The sequence below is a fragment of the Vulpes vulpes genome, chromosome 9, assembly GCF_048418805.1.
Source record: "Vulpes vulpes isolate BD-2025 chromosome 9, VulVul3, whole genome shotgun sequence".
Lineage (NCBI taxonomy): Eukaryota > Metazoa > Chordata > Mammalia > Carnivora > Canidae > Vulpes > Vulpes vulpes.
Window position 1 is genome coordinate 63,553,501 of NC_132788.1, and position 26,764 is coordinate 63,580,264.

General features: G+C 39.6%; 1 protein-coding gene across 9 annotated transcripts in view; it reads right to left on the reverse strand.

Annotated features, from left to right (window-relative positions):
* Positions 1-26,764, reverse strand: part of GRM7 (glutamate metabotropic receptor 7) — an 823,590-nt gene that overhangs the window by 130,703 nt on the left and 666,123 nt on the right. For all 9 annotated transcript variants that reach the window (XR_011994328.1, XR_011994329.1, XM_072720358.1 and 6 more), the window contains exon 8: positions 24,370-25,305. Coding sequence is in view for 7 of the 9 variants with exons in the window: in XM_072720358.1 (XP_072576459.1) it covers positions 24,370-25,305 (936 nt within the window). In the remaining 2 variants the exon portion in view is untranslated. The remainder of the gene's footprint in view (positions 1-24,369; positions 25,306-26,764) is intronic.

The following is a 26,764-nucleotide window of genomic DNA, read 5'->3' on the forward strand; positions in this document are numbered from 1 at the left end:
AATTTATCAACTAATGTAGATTATCTTAAGCTCTTAGAGGCCTAAGACCTCTTGATAGTCCAGTGAAACCTTGGACCCCTTCTCAGCATTTTGCCTTTAGGTGCACAGGACCAAAAAAAAAAAAAATCACATTACAAAGGAAGCCACATATGTATATATACAGTTATCAAAATGCTTTTAAAAATTGTGACATACTCGCACACACATGCTTCTCTATTGATGCTTTAAATAACAAGGTCAAGGCAGCAGGGTCTAACAGCCAGCTTAATTTAAAAGTAATGATGAGCATAAAGGATATTTTAAGATAGATACAACTATAATGTGATTTGATTATGTGTGTGATTTTTAATGTGTGCAAAGACCCTATGGCAGGACAAAGTATGCTAACTATGGGGGATTCAGGACAGTGTGACTGGGTCACATTGAGAGAGTTAGCAAAAAAATGATATAAATAAGTTCGCTTAGTTGAAGATGGGTTGCTTTTCTGTCTCTCCTTTTCTCTCTCTTTTCCTGTCTCTTGTACACACACACGTGCATGCACTCACACACCCAAGTATAGTAAGGAAATAGCACATGAATTGGCTGAAATAGCACACAAAATGGCAATGGAGTAACTATAAAAAGGACCTGCAGATGTAGCTTTTGAAATGAATGGGCCCATTCATCAATTCAGTGAAACGTGAATTTTCCCAGAGATACTATAATCTGTAGTCAATTATAATGAAAAGAACACCTTCATTGAGAGGATATGGGCAAATTATAAGACATTTCTACAGTTAAGAATCACAGACTTGAGGTGACTTTAAAATCCATTTTGTGGATAGGGAAATTGATGCCCAGAGTGGACAAAGTGACACACACTCGAGGTTACATGGGTGGACAGTGGCAGAGCTGGATGCAAGCTCTGGTCCTTTCACTCAAATTCATGTTACTCTGTTGCCTTGGAACACCCCAGTTCAACACAACAGGCATAACGAGGTCATTTGTGTTGCTTACCAAGAGCTTTTATTGACAACTAAGACCTCTAAGGAGAAATTCAAACAGAATTATCAAAATCTAAACTTGTCCTCCTGCCAGCCCCATCTCCCCACCTCAACCCCTGGGATCGAGAATGAGAATTTTATTTGATGTGTCTCTCATCTAGTCAACATTTCTCTGTGATAAAGAAAATCCATTTCCCATTAAATTAAAATTGCTTTTTCATCCTAACAAACACTATACCCCTGGTACACACCAGAATAAAAATAAATTGATTTTTAAGTATCCACTGGAAAAAAAATAACAATAAGAAGCATAAAAACCATGGTGCCATTGTATGCCTTTTCAACAATTTAGCTATGAAAATGGATTCCTTTCCTGGAGACAGCCATTCTATCTCTATGATGGCAACATTTCAGGGCAGTTCAGGAGATTTGGTAAAAACTTCAGTCTTTAAGATATATTTGCATGAATGATGCTAAATGACCTGTTGGCTTGACATGTTGCCAAGGTGATAAGACAGTTAATGGAATATAGCACTCTTATCACTCAGTAAAAGAGAATGACTTTAAAATGTGTCTCAACAACTTTTATGTCCTCACTAGAAACCCTCCAACCATGTATTTCAGGGTCTCAAAACCCAGAACCCATAGTGTGTTCCCGAAACAATAGCAGATACCTAGGGCTACGTGAGCTGAGGTTGTCACTAATCCCTTGAACATTGGGAGACCAAGATCCTTTGTTGGTTATTCTCATCTCAACTTCTGACAACCCCTCCTCCATAAAGAACCTGTAAAATGCTTTCAGAGTTACACAAAGACTGCTTCTCAATGCAGTGCTTTGCTAGCCATTGAGGGTGTATTTCTTTTGATACTTAAGTAAGCATACATGTCTGTGTGTCCACCTCTGGATATAAGAGCACAGACTCCCTGTACTAAAACTTGGCACACCAGATGTCAGTGCAAAAACTGAAGCTAATGTTTTGAGGACCAGGATGTCTCATCACTCAGAATACAGGAACTAAAGTTTCAAAAGATGTCCATAATATATCATTAAGTGATGCTCTGAACCTCTCTGGGTATGTACAATAACCAGTAGGAAGTAAATGTATTTTAGTTTCATGGTTTAAAAAAAGAAGAAAGCACAAAAGAATAAAAATTCTCAGTGTTTAATTTTGTATGGCAAACATTAATTTTATAATAAAAACGTCAAGAAGGACATCTCAGAGTAAAGAAAAAGCCCATATGAAAAGATATTGTGGCATTGTGGCATATCTCAGTGCATTGTGAGAAACATAATTTGCATGTGTCCCATTAGATGAAATCAATGCTGCCACTGATGATGGGCCCCTAGGCAGGCCCTTCAAATCTGAGCCTCTATTCTCAGCTCTGTAGAATAAAAGAGCTGAATCAGATCTATCTACAGTTCCTCCAGGTCAAATATCTTGTGAGTGGGGAGGTCTCTTCTAAGAGGCTTATACATAAAATTTAAGGAAAAAAAATTAAGTCCCTGCCCCCTTGCCCTTTGCTCTGATTAACTCTAGATATCTTTATTATATCCAATCTTGGAATCCTTCTGAAAAGACAAATTCATGTTTCAAGTCGTCACTGCTCCATATTTAATCCACCAAAGTCAATTATTGATTATTTCACTACTGACGCAAATGATTATTTTTTCATCATGGAGAAACTCTTCTGCTCTGTCAAAAATTATCTGTGTCTAGCCCACTTTGAAGTGTGACTCATTAAATGCAGAATTGCCAATAGGATTTTCAGAAGCTTGAGTAAAGGTCACAACTTTTAAGATTAATTTTACAATTGTTTCAAGGATTAAAAAGCCCTATTTGATTTAATATCATATGAAGGACAACTTCAAAACCCTTGTGATCAAAGCTCACGAACATGAGACCCCATCTACGTAACTGATAAAAATGATTTAAAGAAAGTTTATTTCCTCTACTGTAGGGGTTGGGAACATTGTGTCTTTGTAAGGGAGAATGCTAGATAAATGGGTGGAGCTTGTAAGTGGAGTGTGCCTGTGTTACCAAAGGACACATTATTGGTGACATCACATCTCTCAGATATTCTCTCGCCTCTCCCATGCTATTGCAATCTCAGAAATTGTAGGTTACAGATAGCAGCCCTGGAAGATAGAAAAGGGCTCCCCAACCTTTCTTCACACCTTACCTCGTCAACAGCCACTAGAATATGGCGATTCATCATTTACTGCATCATATCCCAGCCTATACCAACTAATACAAGTCAACACTGACATTTAGCCAAGCGTTTTGTGGTCACTGATCCTCCCTCAATCCCCCAGCTTTGTGTTCTTTATCTGTGATACGTTAAATACCTAGAACTAAAGAACAGCCTTGTGAGATTCAGAGAAGGTTCCGATTTGCAGGCAAATTTCATGGCTGAACAAGGTTCAAACTTCAAACACATGCATCCCACAGTTCAGGGGAATTTGTCCTCTAGACTTCCTGAAAGTGAACTCCCCCTCACTCTGTCTGTTCAGGGGAGTAGGAAGTAGAAACAGAAGGGAGAGCCTTGCTGTCTCAGAGTGTTTTCTATCCCCAGACTGCCTCATTGCTCACCTGTGATGTGTCCTGATTGACTGGAGATTATGCTGCTTCCTGCGCCAGCTTTCCTCCTTTCCTAGTATCTGCAAGCACTATTGGATCTGTTCGATGACAGTTGCAGTTCTAACTTCTCACACTATCCGTGGTCCGAAGTAGACAACACATTTTTAAAAATCTCATCCTCGTGGAAATAAGCAACAACAACAACAAAAAAACTGAGCTCCACCATGACACAAAGGGATCCTAGATCAGAAGCCCCACAATATATCCCACCTAATGGCTGGAGGCATCCTACCTCCACATACACAACAGTCCCAGGAATTGATGTGCTGATAGCAGCATATCCAATCCAGTCAAGGGAGATAGCCTAGCAGTCAGCTAGATTGCAGGGCTCAGCAAACTATGGCCTGTGGGCCATATCTGCATATTTTTGTATTGCTCACAAGCTAAGAATGGTCTTTACGTTTTTGAAAGATTGTATAAAACAAGTAAGCAAATGAATACATACCACTCTACTAAGGGTTAAGTTTTCTCTCTGCAAGATCATTTGTCTTTACCATCCAAACATTTGAAAATACTTTCCCTTAAGCTTCTAACCACTACCTACCACTCGGGTCTTTGCAGCTACTTTTGGGTTGTTTATAGAATCATTATAGTCAACCCCTTGAAAGCCATTACTATACTCGCTGACACAACTTTCTCCCCTCCCATCCTGTCTCACATCTACTCTAACCAAGCTTTCACACCTGCCACTCCAGCCAACCCTGCTCCAAGGCTTTCTGTGATGATCTCATTGCCCAAAGCCCATGTTCACCTCTCAGTGTGCATCTTTCTCAACTTTTCAGTAGCATTCAGTGATTCCCTCCTCCTCCCAACCCTTTCTTTTCTGGGTATCTGGGAAATGGTTCTCCTCCTCTCTACCTGCAGGTTCTCCTGCGGCTTTTTGCCACTTCTCCCTCCTTCCCTAGTTCTAAATATGGGATCATCCTCAGGATCATTCCTCTGCCTTCCCTGCCTACCATCATGCCTAAAGGACCTCACTGAGTCTTCAGGCTTAATGTATCATTTGTAACCTGCTAACTCCCAGCATCTCTCCTGAATTCCAGAATTGGAAATTCAACTCCTAACTGACATATTCACCATGTTTCACAGCCATCTTAAAGTTAACATGTCCAAAATCAAACCATCCCTGTACCAAATCTGCCTCTTCCATAGTCTCTTCCTTTATAGGAAATGACATTGCCACCCACCTAGCTGTTCACAACACAACCATGGGACTCATTTGGATTTCTCTCTTGTTTATATCCCCTATAAAGGCAGTCAACAAATTCTGTCCAGGCCATCTTCTCGTCTCCAGTCAAGCCACATTCAACACCTCAACCTGTATTTGTCCAGCCCAGGAGATCATCAACTCATGTCTGGATTGCAGTCATTGTTGCTGACTCACCTCTCTGCTTCTACTTTTACACCTAGAGTCTGTTCTACTCATAACAGGCAGGTAGTCTTTGTAAACCATGGATCAGATCATGTCATTCTCTTGCTCAAAACATTCCAATAACTCCCCATAAAATGTAGAATAAAATTGGAATTCCTCACTATGGCCCAGGGCTAAATTATCAGGTTCCTGCCCCTCTATGATCCCCTCCTGCCTGCTGCACAGTAGACACATGAGCCTCCTGGCTCTTTCTCTTGCCAATCATTCCTCTGCCTCAGCGCCTGCCCTTGCATTTGGTTATCCCTTTGTCTGGAGCCCTCCTCCCCACTGTCCACCCCCACTCCCAAATGTATTCATAGTTTCTTGCTCTCTTCTTGTTCTCTGCACAAATGACACTCCCCACAGAAGCCTTCCCTGATCACCTGCTCTCTCCCCAACCCATCATGTTACAACATTTAAGCAATTGATATTACTTGTTCATTTGCTAATGAAATATCGGCCTCTGCACCAGCATGAAAGTGCCATAAAAAGAGAAAATTCGATTCTTTAGTTTTTTTATTTCCTAAAGTGGATGCTCAGCAAGTATTTGACCAAAAAAAGGCAGAGCGGGGAGGAATAGGCAGAAAGGAGAGGATGTATCTGGGCACCTCAGTGTGAATGAGTTTAACAGATTATGTTTGCTGTCTGGATTTTTCTCATCGCTAAGTCAGTGCAACTGTCACCTCCTTACTGAAGCCTTCTATGACTACCAACCTGAAGGAGAACTGCTTTCCCCAGCCACTCTTAATTCTCATTCGCCTGTTTTAGTTTCTTCAGAGCACATATGACTATCTGAAATTATCTGTCAACTGTATTTTTCTCACTAAAATGAAAGCTCTAATCTTGTCAATTTTGTTCCCCCTTCAAGGCCTAGATAATGCCAGCCATAGTGTTGATAGTCCTAAATATATATTGAATGAATGAATCAATCAATAAGCCAAATGACGAAATAAATCATTCCTTTGCAGAAGACACCACAGAACATAAAATAAGAAAATGTGGACAGCAACAGAAACACAGAGAGAGAAAGATAAAGGGAGAGAAAGAAAGGTCAGGGTATAGAAAATGACTCTACCTTTCCTTCTACAATGATGTTGTGTTGACACTTTTAGCCCCGTGAGAGGTCAGGCAACTCACCATCTGCTGGTTTCTCCTAGATTGTGTATCTCATCTTACTCATGGTGTGAGGGCCCTGAGCTTTGAGAAGAGCCTGCAGATGTTTCAGCAGAGGCCCAGATGGTGCTCAGGGATGCGTCTAGAATCTCAGATCAGCCCTGGCTGCAACTCAACTCTGTTACCTGCTTTGATCTGAAATGTTTCTGATGGGTTTTCAGAATGAATACTGCTGGAGGCCTGTCTAAGAGACAGGCTTAGAGGTTTTGCCTTTTGAAAATGCACCCTGCTGTCAGTATAGCCAATTTTGTCTTTACAGAAAAGGTGCTAATAAGCAAATGGACTCATTAGAAAGCCAAGGATAATCACTATAACATAGGCTCTCAGTAAACCGAAAAGATTACCTCTTGGTCATTTCTATTTCCAATGGCTAGCACAGTGGCAAGCTACAAGGTACAGCTGTGCAGGCTACACACTGTACAACTCCATGGAGTGACATTTCCATCATAGTCTGTACAAATAGCAGAGCCCTGGCACTGTGCATGACCCAATATTGTGACCCTGATACGTGGCATGTGGAACATCAAGGTTCTCTGTAAAATATGAATGAATGGGGGAGGAGGACATACATGGGAGGCTCATTTGCTGTCAGAAACTATCTCAGATGGCCACTGGGCAGGTGTGTGGGGCCTAAAAACTCACCTCTTTTCAGAAGAAAAAGATTAGGAATTAAGGTTCTTAACCTTGGGTCATTACCTATAGAATTTGCCTACTTCAGGGAAGTTACAGAACCTTGCCTACTGAACTGATCTGATAAAGTGGGTTCCCCAAAGGGAGGAAAGGGAGACACTTATGCTATAAACCACTTTCATTTCGATTTTTTATTCCATGGATTATGTCAAGAACATAGTTGCAAAAGTTCTATCAAATGTACATGTGCTTCTCAAACTGCTATCTGCCTCTCTGACCCTGCTTCTATATCCCTCTACAGTTTTTTTCATTACAAGCAGCCCAAGTGGTCTTTCTAAAACATCATTCAGACTCTCAAGTCTCCTGTTGTTTTCCATTTTGCTCTGAATGGATTCTACAGCCCTGCCTGAACATCCTCGTCTCCCTCCCTGACCCCACTTCCTACTTCCATTCTCCACACTCCAGCTTCTATTTCTCCAGCCAATCATACTCTGAGCAACTTTGCCCATGCTGTTCCTTGGCAACTTGGCCTCTGCTAATCTCATTTCATGCAGATTTCTGCTTGAATAGTGCCTCCTCCAAGAAGTCCTCACTGACTATTCCTATCTTAAACAAGAGCCCCTGCAAGGTCTATTCTGGGCATGCTTTTATTTCCTCCATTTCTTCCTGTTGTTATGTATTTATCTGAATACTGTCTCACTTTTCCATCAGAGTAGAATTGCCCTGAGGTCACAGAATTGTCTTATTCTTACTGTTCCATCCCTGACATCTAGAAAAGTATCTGACATTTGTTAGACATTCAATAAATATTTGTGGATGGATGAATGAACATCCAAACAATGAATGTTTGAAATTGGAAACTGTCAGAAACAGCAAACTGGACAAAGACAGAAAGTCAGGAGAAAAGAAGTCTATAAATATGGAACCATTCTTTCATGAGCTGCCACTTGATTAAGTTGTACTTTATAAATTCCAAAGGAGGAATCTTGTGGGGCAGTTGCCACAAACAAGGATCTCATCAAAATTGTATTTTGAATGCGAAATCGTTGTTGTTGAATCAGATCTGGAAGATATAGCCATTTTAAAAGTTTTTCTGTGGTCTTCCTAGATCCTATATTTGCATTGTTGCATAATTACATATGGCAACCATAATGGCTGGTCCCAGGAATGAAGTTACCAGCCTGGTGAGGTCTATTCAAGTTTACATGTTCCTAGGCACCAATCAGGACAGGGTTGGTACAAGACTTTGGTTTCCTTGTAATATCTAGCACTAACTACCTTCTCTTGAGCAATGAGGAAATGGCATGTACACAGGTAGATAAGGGGATATGTGAAGATGAAGTTTTTCTGATTCTTTTACAACATGTAGTAGTCCTAAAGAGATTTTGGAAAACATATTGAAACTAGTAGATAGATGATAATGCTAATAACACAAATAGAAATATCTACTCTTTATTGAACATTTAACATGTACCAGGCACTGTTCTGAGTATTTTATATGAAATAAACGTATGTTATGCTGAACCTTTCAAAACTGATGTCAGATCATTTTGCCTCCATACATAACTCTCTAGAGCCTTCCTACTTTATGCAATCTGATTCTACATGAACTGGTGACTTGTTTTCTATTCTTGTATCCCCATCAACTACTATGTCCCTCCTTATTTATATTGTCCTCCTTATTATTTCTCAGCTATTCCTGAGATATTTCTGCCTTAGGATCTTTGCACTTGCTGTTCCCTTTACTTAGAATGCTCTTCTAGAGCACCTCATGGTCTGCTTCTTTACATTTCTGCCCAAAGGTTATCTTCTCAATGGAGACTTCTCTGAACACCAATTCAAAATTGCAAACACCATGTCCCCCATCCTGGCACTTCCATTTCCCTTTGCTTTCTTCATCTTATTTGCCATAGTCTAACATTCTTTTTCTTTTTCGTCTATTTAAAGTCTTTCCTCCCTCCACTGCATTACTGGAGTATAGACTGGGAAATACATCTCCTCCATTTCCTGCTGCCTCCTCAGCATATACAATAGTGCCTGACACATGTGCACATATGTGATTATTTAACTCATTCAATCCTCATGGTAACCTTTTGAGATAAATGTTAGTCATTCTCATTTTACAACAAAGGAAACTGAGGAGCGAAAAAATTAAGTAATTTGTCCAGGATATCAGAAATGACTATAATCTGCTGTCAGTGTCCACACTCCTGAATATGGTGGTTATGTGAGACAGGCCTTGATCAATAAATTTCTTTGTCCTTTCCCATCTCTGGGACCAGAGTCACTTACCCTCTATAAGCCTCCGTTTTCTCATTTGTAAATGGGTGGATGTTGACATCTATTTAGGGTTTGGTATGGAGTCTTAATGGGAAAATATATACAAAGTGTTCAGTCTAGAAATTGATGCATAGAGAATGCTCAACCTTTGGTATTCTAGACTTAATTTGCATCATAATTTTTAACACTCCCAAGAAGTACATTGCATGGAAGATCTACAATGCATTTAACAACTTCCTGATAGCCAGACGTTTAGATTCTGATGAACATTCTGTTACCTCCATCTTTGAGAATGTTTCCAATTTCTTCCTTATCCTAAACTCCTTAGAAATGGAACTACTAGGTCAAAAGTCATTTATATTATAAAAGCTCTTGGTGCATAGCGTTAAACAGGCCCTCCTTATGACTTGATCAGTTTAGTGATGTTATAGAGGTCTTAAATATTGCTAAAATTGCAATCATAACATATAGTATATCAAATTAACATGTGGTGTATCTTAACTTTACACAATGTTATAAGTCAAATACATTTCAATTAGAAAAAAGAAAAACAGATTTAATCATCCATTAATGATAGTTAATAATAATGTCCACTTTCCTTCACCACTATGTATATTATTGGATTTTTTTCATCTCTAGTATCCTGAAGACTAAAAAAATGGTTTGAGGTTGGATATTTTTATATATGAATTGGTAATTAATTTCCATAAATAGCTTCCACAATCAGTTCCTGCAGTTTAGAAAGCCTCTCTGAGAGTGCTTATCATCTCTGAAAATTTGCCTTGTCTGTGCAGTCTTCATGAACATACTGCTCTAGCAAGACCAATCTCCCTCATTTTTTGCAATAGAGCTACTTTCTGATGGTTTTTATTGAAGGCAGGGGTTGCATCTTACTCCAAAATAGATTAATTAATTTATCCCACACATTGAAATTTACTGGGTATTTACAAATGCCAGTCACTATTTGGGGCCTCAGGAATCCAGAGTAGAAGCAGAAAAAACAAGTTCTTACATTTAAGGTACTTATGTTTATGAAGAGACACAGGCAAAAAGTATGTAAACAAAACAATTACTGACACTAGTTATTGATGGAAGGCAGGAAGAAATAGGATGTAACTAAGTTGGAGAGAACCTGAGCTCAGAGAGAAGCTGAAATGGAACCCCTCCAAGATGAGTCTAGAAGTTGAAATCTGAATGATGAGAAAGAAAAGTTTTCAGTGATAGCATCCTTGACACATGGCACATCCTGTATAAAGGTCCTGGGAAGAAAATGGTCACAGTATATTCAGGGGCATGAGTTAATATCAGCAAGATGAAGAGAAATCAGCAAGCATGAGAAACATAGGAAATGAGTCAGAAAGATGAGAAGGCACCCCATCATCTAAGGCAGGAACAACACACTTTTTGGTAAAAGTACAGATTGTAAGTATTTTCTGCCTTGCAGGCCATACAAGCTCTGCCACAACTGCTCAGCTCTGTCCTTGTAGCATGAAAGCAGCCATTGGCAGCATGTAAATGAATGAACATGGCTGTGTTCCAATAAAACTTTATTTATGAAAACAAGCAGCTGGTTGGATTTGGCCCACCAGCCGTAGTTTGTGACCCTTGTTCTAGATCTCATAGACTCTAAGGAAGAGTTTAAATGCTATAATTTAGATGGTGACAGAGAGACAATACTAATATTCATACTAATACTACTACTACTAATGTCAATGGAAAGCCACTGGAGAATTCCTTTAAAAAAAAAAAAAGAGAGAGGCATATGATTCCCAGTTGTTGGGGTCTCAGGGCCTGACATATTACAGGCACTTAAAAATCAAATCCTAAGTAACAAGGGTCACTCTAAAAGATTAAGAAACTATATAAAAACGTTCTTTCTGAGAATATCTAGCTCAGGGGTGGTAGGCATTGCAAGAAAAAAGATAGTGTTGTTATGGGGGACAAAAATCTTTCACATTTGCTGTGTAGGTACATCTACTAACCTGGTATTTTTAGACCTGTGCAATGGGAAGCATTGGATCAAAAAATTGACAGTTGATTATAAGCCAAGCAATCAGTTGGAACATAAAGCTGAATGGGAGTACACAGACATGTTAGAGAGACAATTTTCAATTGTAGGCACCTGAGGACCCATTACAGAAACCAGTGCTTTTGTGTCAGGCCAACTGATTGCCAGCATCACTGTTAAGGAATCATTCCCTCACATTTTCCTTTCCTAACAGCTGTAGTGGGAAACTGGATTTCTACGACAAAATGAAACAATAGCCCCTTCCATTTCCCAAAGCTCTTTATTAGTATCTAAAATTTAACGATCTCACTTACCAATCATCCACACAGCTCTAACCCTAGAATCAGATGGTGGGTTTCCTCTGCCATAAGCATTCCTACAGTATCTGGTTCATTTCCTGTCAGCTGTTTGCCTCTGCTTATTGTTTGTTAGCTTTTGTGCCATATTTTCAACAGTGGAAAATCTGAAGATTCTGAGCCTGTTCCCCACTACAATCTAACTGGGTAATGTCCCAATTTTGAAATTAACACACAAGTGCCAAATTCAGATAAAACACTTATTCCTACTCCTGTGTACCCAGCAAGGATTCTGGGAAAAAGAAATGAAGAATTAGATTGAAATTCACTATGCAAATTGGAATTATCTATGTGGTTCCTTGCCTCTTGGTTAAATTTCCAAAAAAAAAAAAAAAAAAAAAGCACAGGATACTTTTATAACTCAAGATCTGGAACATTAAACAAAGAGATAATTAATTATCTTAATTTCTGGGTTAAAACTAAGCACGCCATTCAGCTGGCATTTGGTCCAGCATCAGACAGTGGCCCTTGCTCAACAACAATGCAATTTGGCTGTGGTGGCCCAACCTAGTCACTTTGACAGGACACTGGGAAGGTTACCAGAGAAACACAATGGACTTGATCGAATTGGAAGAGTTAGCCAGTTTAAATATCTAGTCTTTGATGTGAAAACTCAATCACTACAAGCTGATCTGGGGCTTTGGGGAGGTTGGCCAGAATATTCCAGGTGTGAACAACTGACTTATTATATATAAATCAAGCCTCATTGAAAACAAATTAGCTTCCTGAAAGTGATAAATCAGAAAAGTGTTATCACATTAAAATCTTTTTTTTTTCACATTAAAATCTAATGTGAAATTGGAGAGCCTGCAGTATAAGAAGGAAAATAGGACTTCCTGTTTCAGTCATTCAGTTGGCCATCAACAGATTTTTACTGGTAACCCACTATGCCTGACTGAGGTTCCTCCTTCAAGTGCATAGGGATATTTGAGAATCTCAAGGAATTGTTAATTTAGTGGTACTGATTTGTCCTTTACATTCCTTGCTGTGGTGTACTCTCAGTTTTGCCCTGTAATTTCTTTGTTGTCTGCTGTATATCCTTCTCTTCCTTACCATCCCATGTGCATGAGTCACACAACAGTGTGACTTTTGTTCAGAGTTGAGAAATTCCACATGATCCCTCTTTAAAGTCTGTAATTAGATCTTTTTCCTTTATTTATTTTTTTGAGGTTGCTCACTTCTTTTTTTTTTCAATTTTATTTATTTATTCATGATAGAGAGAGGCAAAACATAAGGAGAGGGAGAAGCAGGCTCCCTGTGGGAAGCCTGATGTGGGACTGATCCCAGGACCCTGGGACCACCACCTGAGCCAAAGCCAGATGCTCATCCACTGAGCCAGGTACCCCAGGTTTCTCACTTCTTGATGCACTGACTTCCTAACAACTTTATGGTCAAACTCAGCCATACCTAGAGAGCTAAATGTGGTACTAAATTAGGGTAGAAAGCTACCAAAGGCACAGGTGAACAAACTTGGCTATCTGAGATTGCACAATTCCACAGCAGATGGCATACACCCTGATTCTAAGATCCAAGAGCCAGTCAGCTGAGGACAGCTTTATTCAGTGGGAAATGCTTACAATTCAAAAGCCAGAAACCCATTATTATCCTTGGAAGAAACCAAAGGGGCAGCAACACACCAAGGATACGCAAAACCAGGGAAATTTTGTACAGACAATATTTGTAGTATATACCCTTCAAAGCCATTCTTACCAATACCCATAATAAAAATCAACAGCTACTGTGTTGTAGTCTCTCCTGTAGGTTTCTCCCTACCCGGAGACAGAGGGTGTAGATTGGAGGCAGTGTTCCCAGGTCTCCACCTCACCAACCATCCTATGGAACAGGGAAGGGAGCAGGATCCCAATTCTCAGATCCCAGCTAACACTTCCTGGTATGGGAGATTTGTTTGGCTCCTTTACTGAAAGGGAAGTAAAGGGGAGTGGGGATAGCTGGATACCAGGTCTGATTCAATGTTTTTCTCCAAGAGACTGGTCTCTGTCTTCTTCATCCTTTGGGTTATATATAACATCATGGATCTAAAAGTCTAAATACAGGAAAATTAAATCATCACTGGTAACCACTGTCTGTCACTCCAGGATAAAATTTCACATATTAATTATAAAAGGTTCTGCACTCAATTCTGATATGTGGATTTCCACCCCCACACCCATCACCAAGCAAGGCTTTGAGACCTGCTGGGTATCCTACAATTCAACTCAACTCTGACATTTTCTACTTGGAGGAGACTGCAACTGACTCCACAGGTTAAGGGCTCGGTCCTGTAAGACTTCACCGTTCCACCCCCACTTTAGATGCTATCTCAAGCCCAGGTTGTCACCTGTGCTTCTGACCTATAGGCTATAGATTAGAGGTTCTAACATCTTCCTTAGGTTTGATTAATTTGCTAGAGTGGTTAATAGAACTGAGAAACATTTTACTTACTACATTACTGAGTTTTTTGGTTTGTTTTCTTTCTGTTTTTTTTTTTTTTTTTGGTAAATTTTTATTTATTTATGATAGTCACACAGGGAGAGAGAGAGGCAGAGACACAGGCAGAGGGAGAAGCAGGCTCCATGCACTGGAAGCCCGACGTGGGATTCCATCTCGGGTCTCCAGGATTGCACCCTGGGTCAAAGGCAGGCGCCAAACCGCTGCACCACCCAGGGATCCCGTTTTTTTTTTTTGTTTTTTGTTTGTTTGTTTGTTTGTTTTTAAGACATCTATTTGAGAGAGAGAGCATGCACATGCTCACAAGTGTGGGGAGGGGCAGAGGTGAGAATCTTTAAGCTGACTCCTTGCTGAGTGGGGAGCCTGATTGACACAGGGCTTGATCCCATAACCCCTGAGATCTTGACTTGAGCTGAAACCAAAAGTCAGATACTTAACCAACTGAGCCACCCATGGGATCCTTGTTTTTGTTTTGTTTTTAAGGATATAACTTAGAATAGCCTGATGGAAGAGATGCATAGTGCATAGGTATGCGGAAAGGGCACAGAGATTCCCTCCCCTCAGATCATGCCATTCTCTCCAAATCTCAAAGTATTCATCAACCTCAGAGTATTCATCAACCTTTTCTGGCTCTCCAAATCCTGTCCTCTTAAGTTTTCATGGAGGCTTCATTATAGGAATTACTTTTTTATTTTATTTAAATTCAATTAATTAACATATAATGTATTATTGGTTTCAGAGGTAGAGGTCAGTGATCCATCAGTCTTATATAATACCCAGTGCTCATTACATCACATGCCCTCCTTAATGCTTTTCATCCTGTTATCCCATCCCCCCACTCCCCTCTAGTGACCCTCAATTTGTTTCCTAAGATTCAGAGTCTCTTAGGGTTTGTCTCCCTCTCTGATTTCATTTTGTTTTATTTTTTAGGCATTATTGATTAAATTGCTGGTCAGTGACAATCCATTCAACCTCCAGCTCCTTCCCAGAGGTCAGGGAGTGAGATTGAAAGTTCCAACTCTCTAATTACATGGTTGGATCTCCTAGTGACCATGCCCCATCCTTCAGTAGGGTCCCAGAGTCACCTCATTAACATAACAAAAGATACGTTTCTGGCTTTCATCTCTTCAGAAATTCCAGGGGTTCTAGGAACTCACTACCAGAAATGGGACAAAGCCCAAACATATTTTACTATAAATCACAATATCACAACTATCACGCAAACCATTACTCATAAGCAAAGAAGAATCTTTTGAGAGCATAAATCCAACAATGTCCCACACATCCCTGCCCTAAAATTCATTGCAGAACATTTCCCCCTGCTTGCCAAAAAATAAAATCAAGCATACAGGGTCCTCCAAGATTTCACCTCTACCTGCCTCTTCAGAGATAGTTTCTGTCATCCCCCTAATCTATACTAACTCTTCTGCTTTCAGTGTCCTCAGATATAGGACTATTTTACTTTCTGTAGACTCTGTTGCTTGACCTAGAAAGCAATTTTTGCTAAGGGGAACTGAGGGTGGAAGGATGCAGTTCACTTTACTGAGCATTTACCATGTGCTATAGAGTATTTGAAACCCTCTTATACTGTTAACTCATTTACGTAATTCTAGTTTCATTACTGATACAATTTATAGTTTCAGTACTGGGCACGTAGGCCTGCAGGTGTAAGAACACTTATGATTAAGTTTCAAGAAAATAGAAGAGCAGAGAAGGAAGAGTTTCTGGCAGAGAGATTTTAATGGCTTTCTCAATATATAACTGACGTATGATAAACTGCACATATTTGAAGTATGAAATCTGATCGGCTCTGACATATGCATGCATCTGTGAAGCCACCACTACAATCAAGAGAGTGAACACATACATCACCTTCCAAATTTCCTTGTGCTTCTTTGTAATTCTTAGCCTCCCACCCATCTCCAGTGAACAAATGATCTGCTTTCTCTCCCTAGAGAGTAATTTCAATCTTAAAAATATTTTGGTCAAAGTGGAATTATACGGTACATTCCCTGCCTGTATTCTTCCAGTGAGCCGCATTATCTGGGATTTAACCAGGTCGTTGGATATATCAATAATCCAATGCTTTTTACTGCAGGGTAGTATTCCATTCTATGGCTACACTACACCTTGTTTATCTACTCAGCTATTGATGGGCATTTGGGTTGTTTTCAGTTTCGGACTATTAAAAATGAATCTACCAAAAAAATTATGTGCAGTTGTATGTGGACATATTCTTTCATTTTGCGTGGGTAAAGAGATAGGAGGAATGACTAGAGCAGAATATAAGGTAGATGCTTAACATTTCAAGAACCTGCCAAACCATTTACCCAAGTGGCTGATTAACTTTTACATTCCCACTAGCATTATGTGAGAGTTCCAGTTGTTCCACACCCTTACCAGCACCTGAAATCGTTTTATAAAAACTATACTAAGCAATTTATTTTTTATATTTATATTTTTTATTGGAGTTCGATTTGCCAACATATAGTAAAACACCCAGTGCTCATCCCATCAAGTGCCCCCGTCAGTGCCTGTCACCTAGTCACCCAACCCCCCACGCACCTCCCCTTCCACTACCCCTTGTTTGTTTCACAGAGTTAGGAGTCTCATGTTTTGTCACCCTCTCTGATTTTTCCTACTCATTTTCTCTCCTTTCCCCTATAATCCCTTTCACTATTTTTTACATTCCTCGTATGAGTGAAACCATATAATGATTGTCCTTCTCTGATTGACTTACTTCACTCAGCATAATACCCTCCAGTTCCATCCACATCGAAGCAAATGGTAGGTATTCGTCTCTTCTGATGGCTGAGGAATATTCCATCGTATACATAGACCACAGCTTCTGGAGAGAATGTGGAGAAAGGGGAACTGTCTTGCACTATTGGTGGGACTGTGAACTGGTACAGCCCCTCTGCAAAACTGTGTGGAGGTTCCTCAAGGAGTCAAAAATAGAGCTACCCTACGACCCAGCAATTGCACTGCTGGGGATTTACCCCAAAGATACAGATACAGTGAAACGCCGGGATACCTGCACCCCAATGTTTATAGCAGCAATGTCCACAATAGCCAAACTGTGGAAGGAGCCTCGGTGTCCACCAAAAGATGAATGGATAAAGAAGCTGTGTACTAAGCAATGCAAAGATCTAATTTTCTCTTACGCAAACCTAGAAGTTGGAAAGATTATACCCATTGTGCAGATGGAAGAACGTAGGACCAAAAAGGTTAAATGACACATATCCATGATGCACAATGATGAGATTCAGAGCAGCACAGCACGATGGGGTATGGAGGAATGGTGTTCTAGGACCACAAGGCATCTGGCAAAATACTAAGTAGACCTGTATTATGGTCTGTACTGTGGGTATCTCAGGACCCCAAACCTGGATTTGGCAGCCCTCTGGCTGCTTGTTGGCCAACTGTATCCTGTTATAATTTCCTGTGCTTTGAGAAGAGTTGTTTCTGAAAATGATAAGTGGCCTGTGCTGCTCTCAGAAATGCCAAAGAACAGATTTGTCTGAATATCCTGGTGCTAGTTATGAAGGTGAGGCCTGGGTCCTTGTGACTGTGTCCTTCAGAGGCTGAGATCTCAAAGTGAAAGGCACTTCATGGGAAAGGTGGGACTCTTGGGGATACCCTATAAGGGACTAGTGCAAGACTTGCTGAGTTTTTCCCTTTGGCAGCAATTTCTTTTTGTTGAAAAACCTCTCTGTTCAAATCTTTAATGGTGGGGACTCTTGTCTTAATATAGTAAGCTATTTCCTTATTAGTGCTCACTCAGTTCAGTTTTACACAGGCTCTTGGATTTTACCTGCTGAACTAGCTATTCTGGCCAAAGGAAGGGACTAAGATGGTGAAGACTCCAATTATTCTAGGTGACTGCACCTGAAATTAGCTGATACATCATGAGGGGAGTACAGGACGGCACTATACCAAGCCACAGACTAACACCAGATGTGCAAACAGCTGGTTTCAGAGCGCTGTTTGGAGAGAAGCTCAGTTATCATCAAGGTCACAGCAGGAAGCAGAAAGGAGATGGTTTCATATGCTTCTGATATAAATTTGAACAGACAAAACTAAACAACAGAAGCAAGACCTCAAACACCAGTATGCTTGCCCATCACAGCGTCGGGGCACAAATGGCCTCAGCCTAAGCTATGCCCTGGCACACTTCTCTCAATTGTGTTTAAAAGCAAAGTGGAGGTTCTACTAAGCATCCCAGCAAAGAAAGTAAGGATTTTTGTCTGAAAAGACATTTGCATTTGTGTATGAATATGTGTGTATTTATGTATCTAGAAACAGAGTCATCAGCCTATTGGCAATGACTGTATACTGAGGACGGGAGGGAGTCCTTCCTCCTGCCTCACTTAGTGGGCATGTTAAATAGTGGGCAATGCTACTTGCAAAATTCAAAAAAGAAAAAAGTATCTATAAGCATATCTCTATTTCAGTAACAAAGCAGCAGAACACAAAAGGGAAGATAAGGCATATTACATTCACATATTCTTTTAATGTTCAAAGCAGCTTTCAAACCTCCTTTATCTTTTCTGGTTCCTCAGGCCTTCTTTAAACCAGGGCTATCTTTTCTCCATCTATTACAAGAGCTACTTAATGAAGTTTTCTTAACTCTGGCTGCTTCACCTTTGCTTATCCTCAAGTACTGTTCCTGGAATTCACATTCTAAAATATCCTGTGTTGATATTCCTCCCACCTATATAAACTTTTGCTGGCTCTCTACAGCTTACAGGAATAAAGTCCAAACACAGTCCCCCATAATTTGGATTTGCTGCTCTTCACTACATTGTTATATCTGTCACAGGGCCCAGGCCCCCAAAATCAGAGAGGGGGGATTGCATCAGAGGGAAGACCTTGCATAATTCAACATATGCCCAAGGGAGAATATCATCCCGGGAAAGGAAAACAGGTATTTTTGGCTTACAAGCTATAGTATTTAAAATTAATGTGGCCCATCACTTTGAAAAAATGGGATTCTTGCCAAAAGTTTAATTTGGGGATGACATGATGGGGCTCATGTTGTTTTAAAGTTTCCCCATAAAATGCAGTTTTATTAAATTTTATTCTTACACCTCCATATTTGCAAGAGTCAAAGTTGCATTAATTGCAATCTGTCTCTTCACTCTCCATACCATGTGTTGAAAATGCCACCCTCTACTTTTGGGCATGGGGTGTAATTTCTCACTGGTTGTCATAGTGCTTCCTCTGCCTGGTAACTTCAGTCCGCTTATCACTTTTCCATGAAGTGGAAGTGGAGTTCCTGTCTCTGGGTGCCTGTCCTACTTTCCTTGTGTGACAACTTAACATGCCTCACACTATTCAAAGTTGGTTTGAAAGCCTGCATTGACCACTAGCTTATGAATTCCTGATGGACAAAAATGATGCCTTCTTCACCTCTCCTTCACCCCAGTCCTTCAGAGAATACTAGAGACATAATAGGTTTTCACAATTGTTAAAACGCTGAAAGACCATGAGAAAATGTTAATCAAATCAAGTAGTGCAGAGGCATAAACTAATATATTATTCCCAAAGAAAGCCAGGACTGCTCTTTTCTGCATGGCATTTGAAAATTTAAAAGGAGAGATGTGTAATCAGAAACAAAACACAGACTAATTCAAGCACACTCCCATTTCCATGACTATTCTTTATATTTAAGCAGATTAATTTCAGTGAAAGCCACCCAGTGGCTCTTGCACAAGGACAACAAATAGGGGAATGGGAAGAGAGATCAAAGGTCATCTGTCAGTGCCCAGAATTAATCAGAAAGGACATCCGTATTTCAAATTCCTTCCAGTTCTGACTCATTGGTAGTGTCTGCCTAAAGACTGTGTTGGTAAGGATTTTAAGACCACACCTGGGTTCAGGGGAAGCTCGCTGTAATGGATTACCAAGATCTGCCTAGGGCATGGATTAGGAAATGTTTACCCACCTGCCAAATATTTCTGATCCCTAATATCAGGCCTAGATTAGTTTGCTTTGTGTTCAGATATTGGAGAGCTATCTGCTACATGTGGAAGATCAAAATGTTGACTTATAGTCCAAACCCTTCTAGAAATACTCCCGAGAAGCCTTCCTTTCTGTCTGTCCTCTTGTTACCTCTGGCTGCAGGGTCAATGCTTTGGTCCTGCCATGAGATCTCTGTTCATAACTTTGGAGTTGAAACTTCATTCAGACCTTCTGAATCTAGACTTTGTCTTTGATTGTGAATAATGTGTTTCTGATTGCCTGGTTTCTCAATCTGTGGAACTCCTATTTGCTTGAGATGAGAATTATTTTACTCCTAAAGAATCTAAAATTATAGATCAGGAAATATTTTTACATGTTCTGTGGATTAGGAAAAAAATGCTCAGGTAGTTTTAAGAAGTATGCTTGGTTTGCACTGACATACTTCCAGCATGCTCATTACAATGTCTAAAGTTCTATGCCCATTCTAGTGTCCTATTGAAGCAGCTGGGAGGGACAGATATGCAATATTTTAAAAAACAAGTTCCAATTGGGATTATCCTGTACATAATTTTGAGAAGAGTTAAGGACCATGGTTCAGAGATTGCTAGTAGTAGCTCTACTTCTGTCATATAGTGGAGTAATTCTTCAATGAAAACCAAAGAATCCTATTATTTAAGTATTGTAATTCATGCTGTTCTATTTGTATATGTGCAGAGGAATGGCCTATGGGTAGCATTATAGAAGACATATGCCTTTCTCTAAGCCACTACTCTTTTTCCAGCATTTTTTCCAAAGAAAATGCTTCAATTCTTTTCTTTCTCTTCTTCTCACCAACCTCCTACCAAAATACATACATATACACAGAGAGGAAGACCTATGAGACCCTCTGACCCTACTTTTTATATCAAAGTCTACTTTGCCTTTGCAGAGAGCCAAGTGGTGTAAAGCTTGTCTCCTCATCAATGCATAAAAACAACAACAACAAAATTATATACTGGCTTACCTAGAAAGTTCTCCTGACAACAACTGGCTAAAAAGATCTGGATAAGTAAAGGATCTACAGTGTTTCTCAGATTTTGGCAGGGTAGATTATAACCTCCCTACCTGATGCATGCTCTTTTCATGGTTGCATGCAAAAAAGATAGATAAGCCACAGGCCAAGCCTTTGTTTTTGTGGAAAACAATCTAGTCCTCTGATAGCTATTGCCAGTATATAGCAATGAGACATTAACACACTTCACTAGACAAGCTAACTCCTACTGTGATACTACTCTACTATTTGCAGTGTTTCCTTGAATCATTTCAGCCATCTAAATCGAATTCCTAAAACCAGGGATTGTTCTCTTACAGCTCAAGTTGACTTCTTCCATCCTTGACCATGGTGCATGATTCTCATTCCAATAATCACAGGATTAACAATGATAAAACAAGATAACCGTAATTTCCTGCATCCTTCTTCACAAAAGCAAAAATATATGAGGGCTGATGTTTCACAAGAAAATAAACATTTCTCACCCTTTATTCTGTGCTAACGAACTCAAGTGATAAGAAATTTCACAAAGATATCCCTAGCATAATCAGAATGAATTCAATTTCCTAAGACAGTAAATAGTTATTACTGAACTCACTGCCAGATCTTTTTTTTTTTCCTGTTACAATGGAATTCTTCCACTTAAAATACTTAAATTGTTTGATCTAAACAAAAGTAGAAGGCTGTGATTCTGAATATTGCTAGCTTGGCAGTGATGCCTTTTTCTGTGATTTCTGTTGCATTTGCATTTGCCTCCTTCCACAATTTAAATTCCATGGCTTCATGTACAAAAGCTATTTTTAATTTATCACTCATGCTTCTCTAACCATATGCCTATCTTTAAGGTATGTGAATTTCCATATAAAATTCACTATTCCCGTTTGGCAATCTAGTACCTTTAATTGTGCCAATCAAGCATGTAAAACATCACAACTCATTGAGAGTATACAAAGAAAAAATACATGTCTTCTAAACTCTAGGATACAAACCACACTGCTTGAAAACAGCTTAATTTTTCCTGTAGTACAGTTCTATCAGCTCAAAGTCTTCTAGAACAACTGGAATCAGTGAATTCAATTCTTGAAACCCTGTACCATTTTCAGGGTTTTTTTTTTTTAAGATTTTATTTATTTATTCATGATAGACATGCAGAGAGAGGCAGAGACATAGGCAGAGGGAGAAGCAGGCTCCCTGCAGTGAGCCCAATGCAGGACTCAACCCTGGGATCACAGCCTGAATCAAAGGCAGGTGCTCAACCACTAAGCTATCCAGGTGCCCCTCATTTTCAGGTTTTTCAGTGAATCAATTATACTATTGACCTTACTGAAAAGATTCATAATCATGACTAGAAATGGCTGGAAATGACAAATGAAATGGAAGACACTTATATTATCAAACACCATTACAACAAGGCCCATCTATAAAACAATTGCAGGCTGTTCTCTAATACTACATTCCCCAAGATTAAATTTACAAGAAAAGGATTTAATGTTTTTAACCTGTTACAAAGGGAATTGTGTTTTAATAAAAAAAATAATTATTATCTTCATAGGCTTTGATGATACACATCATTTCCCATAAAAAGTTCAATGGTTATCAACTTACCAGCATACATTTGGGAAATTCTTTTTCTTTTTCTCTCTATTGCATTTCACTACCCTAACTCATATTTTACTATTCCCCTGGACCAGGGATAGATAGAAGCAATAAAATGCAATTCAAGTTGGTTTCACAGACAGTAAACATGCATTATGAATTTGAAACATACTGTTGGAAACATACTATGCTTGTTGAGCATGTATTTTAGAACTTCCTCTAAGACATTTTATTACTAAAACCATATCTGGAACCACTCACTGTCCTTGGTTTCAGAATTCTCCATGGTCTTATGAAATACTCATTTAAGAAAAGAAAAAAGAAACAAACAAAAAAGCCCCCAAACCCACACAGTCTAAACTAATAGCTTCTGAATCAAACAATTTAGGTGAAAGGCATCTTCTCAAAACACCAGTCAAATGTCATTAAGTATTTATATGATTATATGAAAATAAAAGTAACAATGAAAAATTCAGATTTGACTAATTCTTAGAGGCACAGACTTATGAATTTGTAGAGATTCCTACCTTAATCTTTGTTTTCCTCATTTATGGCACTAAGTCCTTGAATGTTTTAGAGACTTGTTCAAAGTAACATGGAATCAGGTTGGACTCCCTGTGTTCTAAATTCTAATCAAGCCATAACACCACTCTCTCCTATACAGCATGCCAGTTAGGGCTCTAGGTCTCAGTTCTGGCTTTAGCTGTACCATCCTGCCCAAGCTGACTTCACCGCATGAAGGACAACACAGCTTATTAAGATCAATATATTAGAACTGCCTAATTTGCATATATACAAACCATATCCAAGTGAATATAAAAGTCAGATGTATATAAATTTCATCTTTTATCAATGTTTTAGTGTCACCTAAGTGGCACACAAAGCAACACATTAGGGCTGCCTAATTTACAGATTTGTAAAAATGCATAACTATGAGTGGAGCATGTATACTAACCATATCTAGGATAACATGTTAAGGCCCACTAATCTTGAATTTCCATAGTTTGATGACACTTGCTCGACTGCATACTGTCCCTCCCACTGCTAGAAAGTTGAATTTCTGGTATCACTCTGAATCACTTGATGTGATTAAGGTACATCTAGCTTTAGGAAGCCTAGGGTGGAATGATAACCAAAACCCTCCTATATTTATCCATTATAAATAAATAAATAAACAAACAAACAAATAAAATATGCAAACGGGAAACTCTAATATGTTGTGTCACTCACATGTAGATCCAATCCATAGTGATAGCCAAGACTGTCACTAAGAAAGGTAAGAGAAAGTTAGTAATGACCATCCTCATCCTAATGAAGGACTGTGGCCTTTTCTTCCTATCCCAAGGAAACATATGTGTAAGAAGAGAGGGTGGGTAATGAATGTACAGGAAAGTCTAATTTGGATAGACTACACAATTTTTTACTGGATAATATCTTTCTCTATATTTTTTAAAGATTTATTTATTTATTCATGAGAGAGATATATATAGAGAGAGGCAGAGACATAGGAAGAGGGAGAAGCAGGCTCCTCGCAGGAGCCTGATGCGAGACTCAATCCCAGAATCACGACCTGATCTGAAGGCAGCCGCCTAACCGCTGGGCCACCCAGGCATCCCAATCTCTTGCTATATTGAATAATTCTATCATAAATTAACTTGAAAAAGCTACCTCTGGTTGGTTTCCAGTGAAATGAACATAGAACAGTTCCCTGCAGGTTTTAGATTTCTGTAGCATTGTTATCTAATAATTCAGAAAATAAACCTTCTCTCTCTATACAATCAATTTGGTTTCAGTATTTACAAAAACAAACATATTATTGAAATGCATGTTGTGGTGTGCATTTTCACTTACCTTTTCCGCTGACTGAGCAGTGCCAAAAAAAATGGGAATGAAGGCAAGCCACACTATACATGTCGTGTACATAGTGAATCCAATGGGTTTGGCTTCGTTAAAATTCTCTGGGACACCCCGAGTCTTGATGGCATACACAGTACATGTGACCATGAGAAGAATGCTATATCCCAAGGAGCAAATGATTTGGAGATCTGTAATGTCACATTTGAGAACTCCCCTGGCCTGCTCAGGGTTCATTGTCTTATGTTCATCATAGTCTATGATGATGTTGGGTGGATCAACGCCAAACCAAATGAAAACACCTAGAAGCTGAACTGATATCAAACTGGAAGTGATTGCCAGCTGTGATGTTGGGCTTATGAGTCTGGGAGCTGTCACTGATTTCTTGCCTTGCTCAAATATGCGATAAATCCGATTGGTTTTTGTCAAGAGGGCTGCATAACTGATGCACATACCCAAGCCCAAGAAAACTCTCCGGAAAGAACACACTGCCACATCTGGTTTGGCTATCATCAGGAAAGTGATAATGTAGCAAAGAAAGATGCCAGTCAACAGAACGTAGCTCAGTTCCCGCCCAGATGCCCGGACAATGGGCGTGTCATTGTAGCGGATGAAAGTGGCCATGACAAATATGGTGGCAATGATCCCCAACATTGCTAGGAAGACAGGGATGACGGCCCAGGGGGAATGCCACTCTAGTTTGATGATGGGGATATCCTGGCAGCCAGTTCGGTTTTCATTGGGCCTCTGGTCGTAGGGGCAATGTTGACATGTCATCTCATCAAACTGGTACTGGTAGCCGTCGCAAGGTTCACAGGTCCAGCAGCATGGAGTTCCCTTCTGTGTCTTCTTTCTTTGTCCAGGCTTACAAGGCAGCGTACACACTGAGGGGGGAATCTCCCGGACTCCTTTACCCCACTGCATGTCCTCTATCTGCAGCATGAGAAATGAGAAGGTATAACTGGCAGGTTAGTTCAGAGAAAAAGGAAAGAATAGAATAACAGTGATAGCGGCATTTAAGACTTGACAATTAAGGAACTATCCACCTCTTCCATCCCCCAGTCAGTATGAACTATAACTAAGATTTGACCCCAACCATTCCATCCTAGCATCCTTACTTCTCACCACTATGGAATGTGCCAAACCTGCCTGGTTCTAAGAATTCCCGTGGCAACTATTAAAAATACAAATTCCCATTCCTACCTTAGACCTGCCAAATAAGAGTATGATAAAAAATAAAAAGTAGGGGCAGCCCGGGTGGCTCAGTGGTTTAGTGCCCCCTTCAGCCCAGGGCATGATCCTGGAAACCTGGGATCAAGTCCCATGTCAGGCTCCCTGCATGGAGCCTGCTTCTCCCTCTGCCTGTGTTTCTGCCTCTCGCTTTCTCTCTCTCTCTCTGTGTCTCTCATGAATAAATAAATAAATATTTTTTAAAATAACTTAAAAAATAATAATTAAAATAAAAATTAGTAAAAAGACCTTTGGATCTTTAACAAATGCCCAGAGGAGTCTTATGATTAGATAAATAGAAATAAAAATCTTAAGTAATGTGAAAAGTTTCATGCATCTCCCTTATTAGCTTTGAAAAAATTGTTTTAAAATTATTTTGGATGATATTACAATGCTGACCATCTTCTCTAAAATTCTGTAGGCATCACTCCCATGGTCAAAGAGAATTTTTGAAGCAAATTCAGTCTAGTCTATTATTTATCATTTAGAAATGACAAAGTTCATTATTGAAGGCTATAATGGTAGTCAACTCTAAGTGATTAGGAAGCATTTGATAAAAAAAGAAAATAATATGGTCTGGAAACATTTCAATATTGGCCATGTACCTATTTGGAGATGAAATTTAAAAATAAAATACTATATCCTAGAGGAGGATGAATGTGGATTTGCTTAATGAAAATACTGGTTTGGGGAGGGCAATTCATAGTCAACCGTGTTCTGAGAAATAATATCACTAGAAACAAAGAAAAGGTACTATTGGGCTGAAATTGCAGTGTAGTGGAGATCTCTCATTTGCCAGCACAGCATCTACTCTTCCTCCTTCCTGACATCAGCTCCTCAGATCTATTTCCTATGTGTTTGCTGTAAGATGCGTAAGTTACTGGGGAGCGGTGGAGGAGAGGTTTGTTATATGACCCAGTCTCGGCCAATTATTGTGTATTGCACCATTACTCAAGCTTGAGCACTCATCAGGATCACTAGGAGGATTCCTTATCACCCCGTATGCTGGGCCTGACAGTAGGATCTCTTGATTGTTTGGGTTGGGACGGGATCTGAGAGTATGTAGTTCTAACAAAATTGTAGGTGATGTTGCTGGTGGTTCTCTAGGGACCATACTTTATCATAAACAGATACATTCCAAACTCCTAGGCACAGAATATAG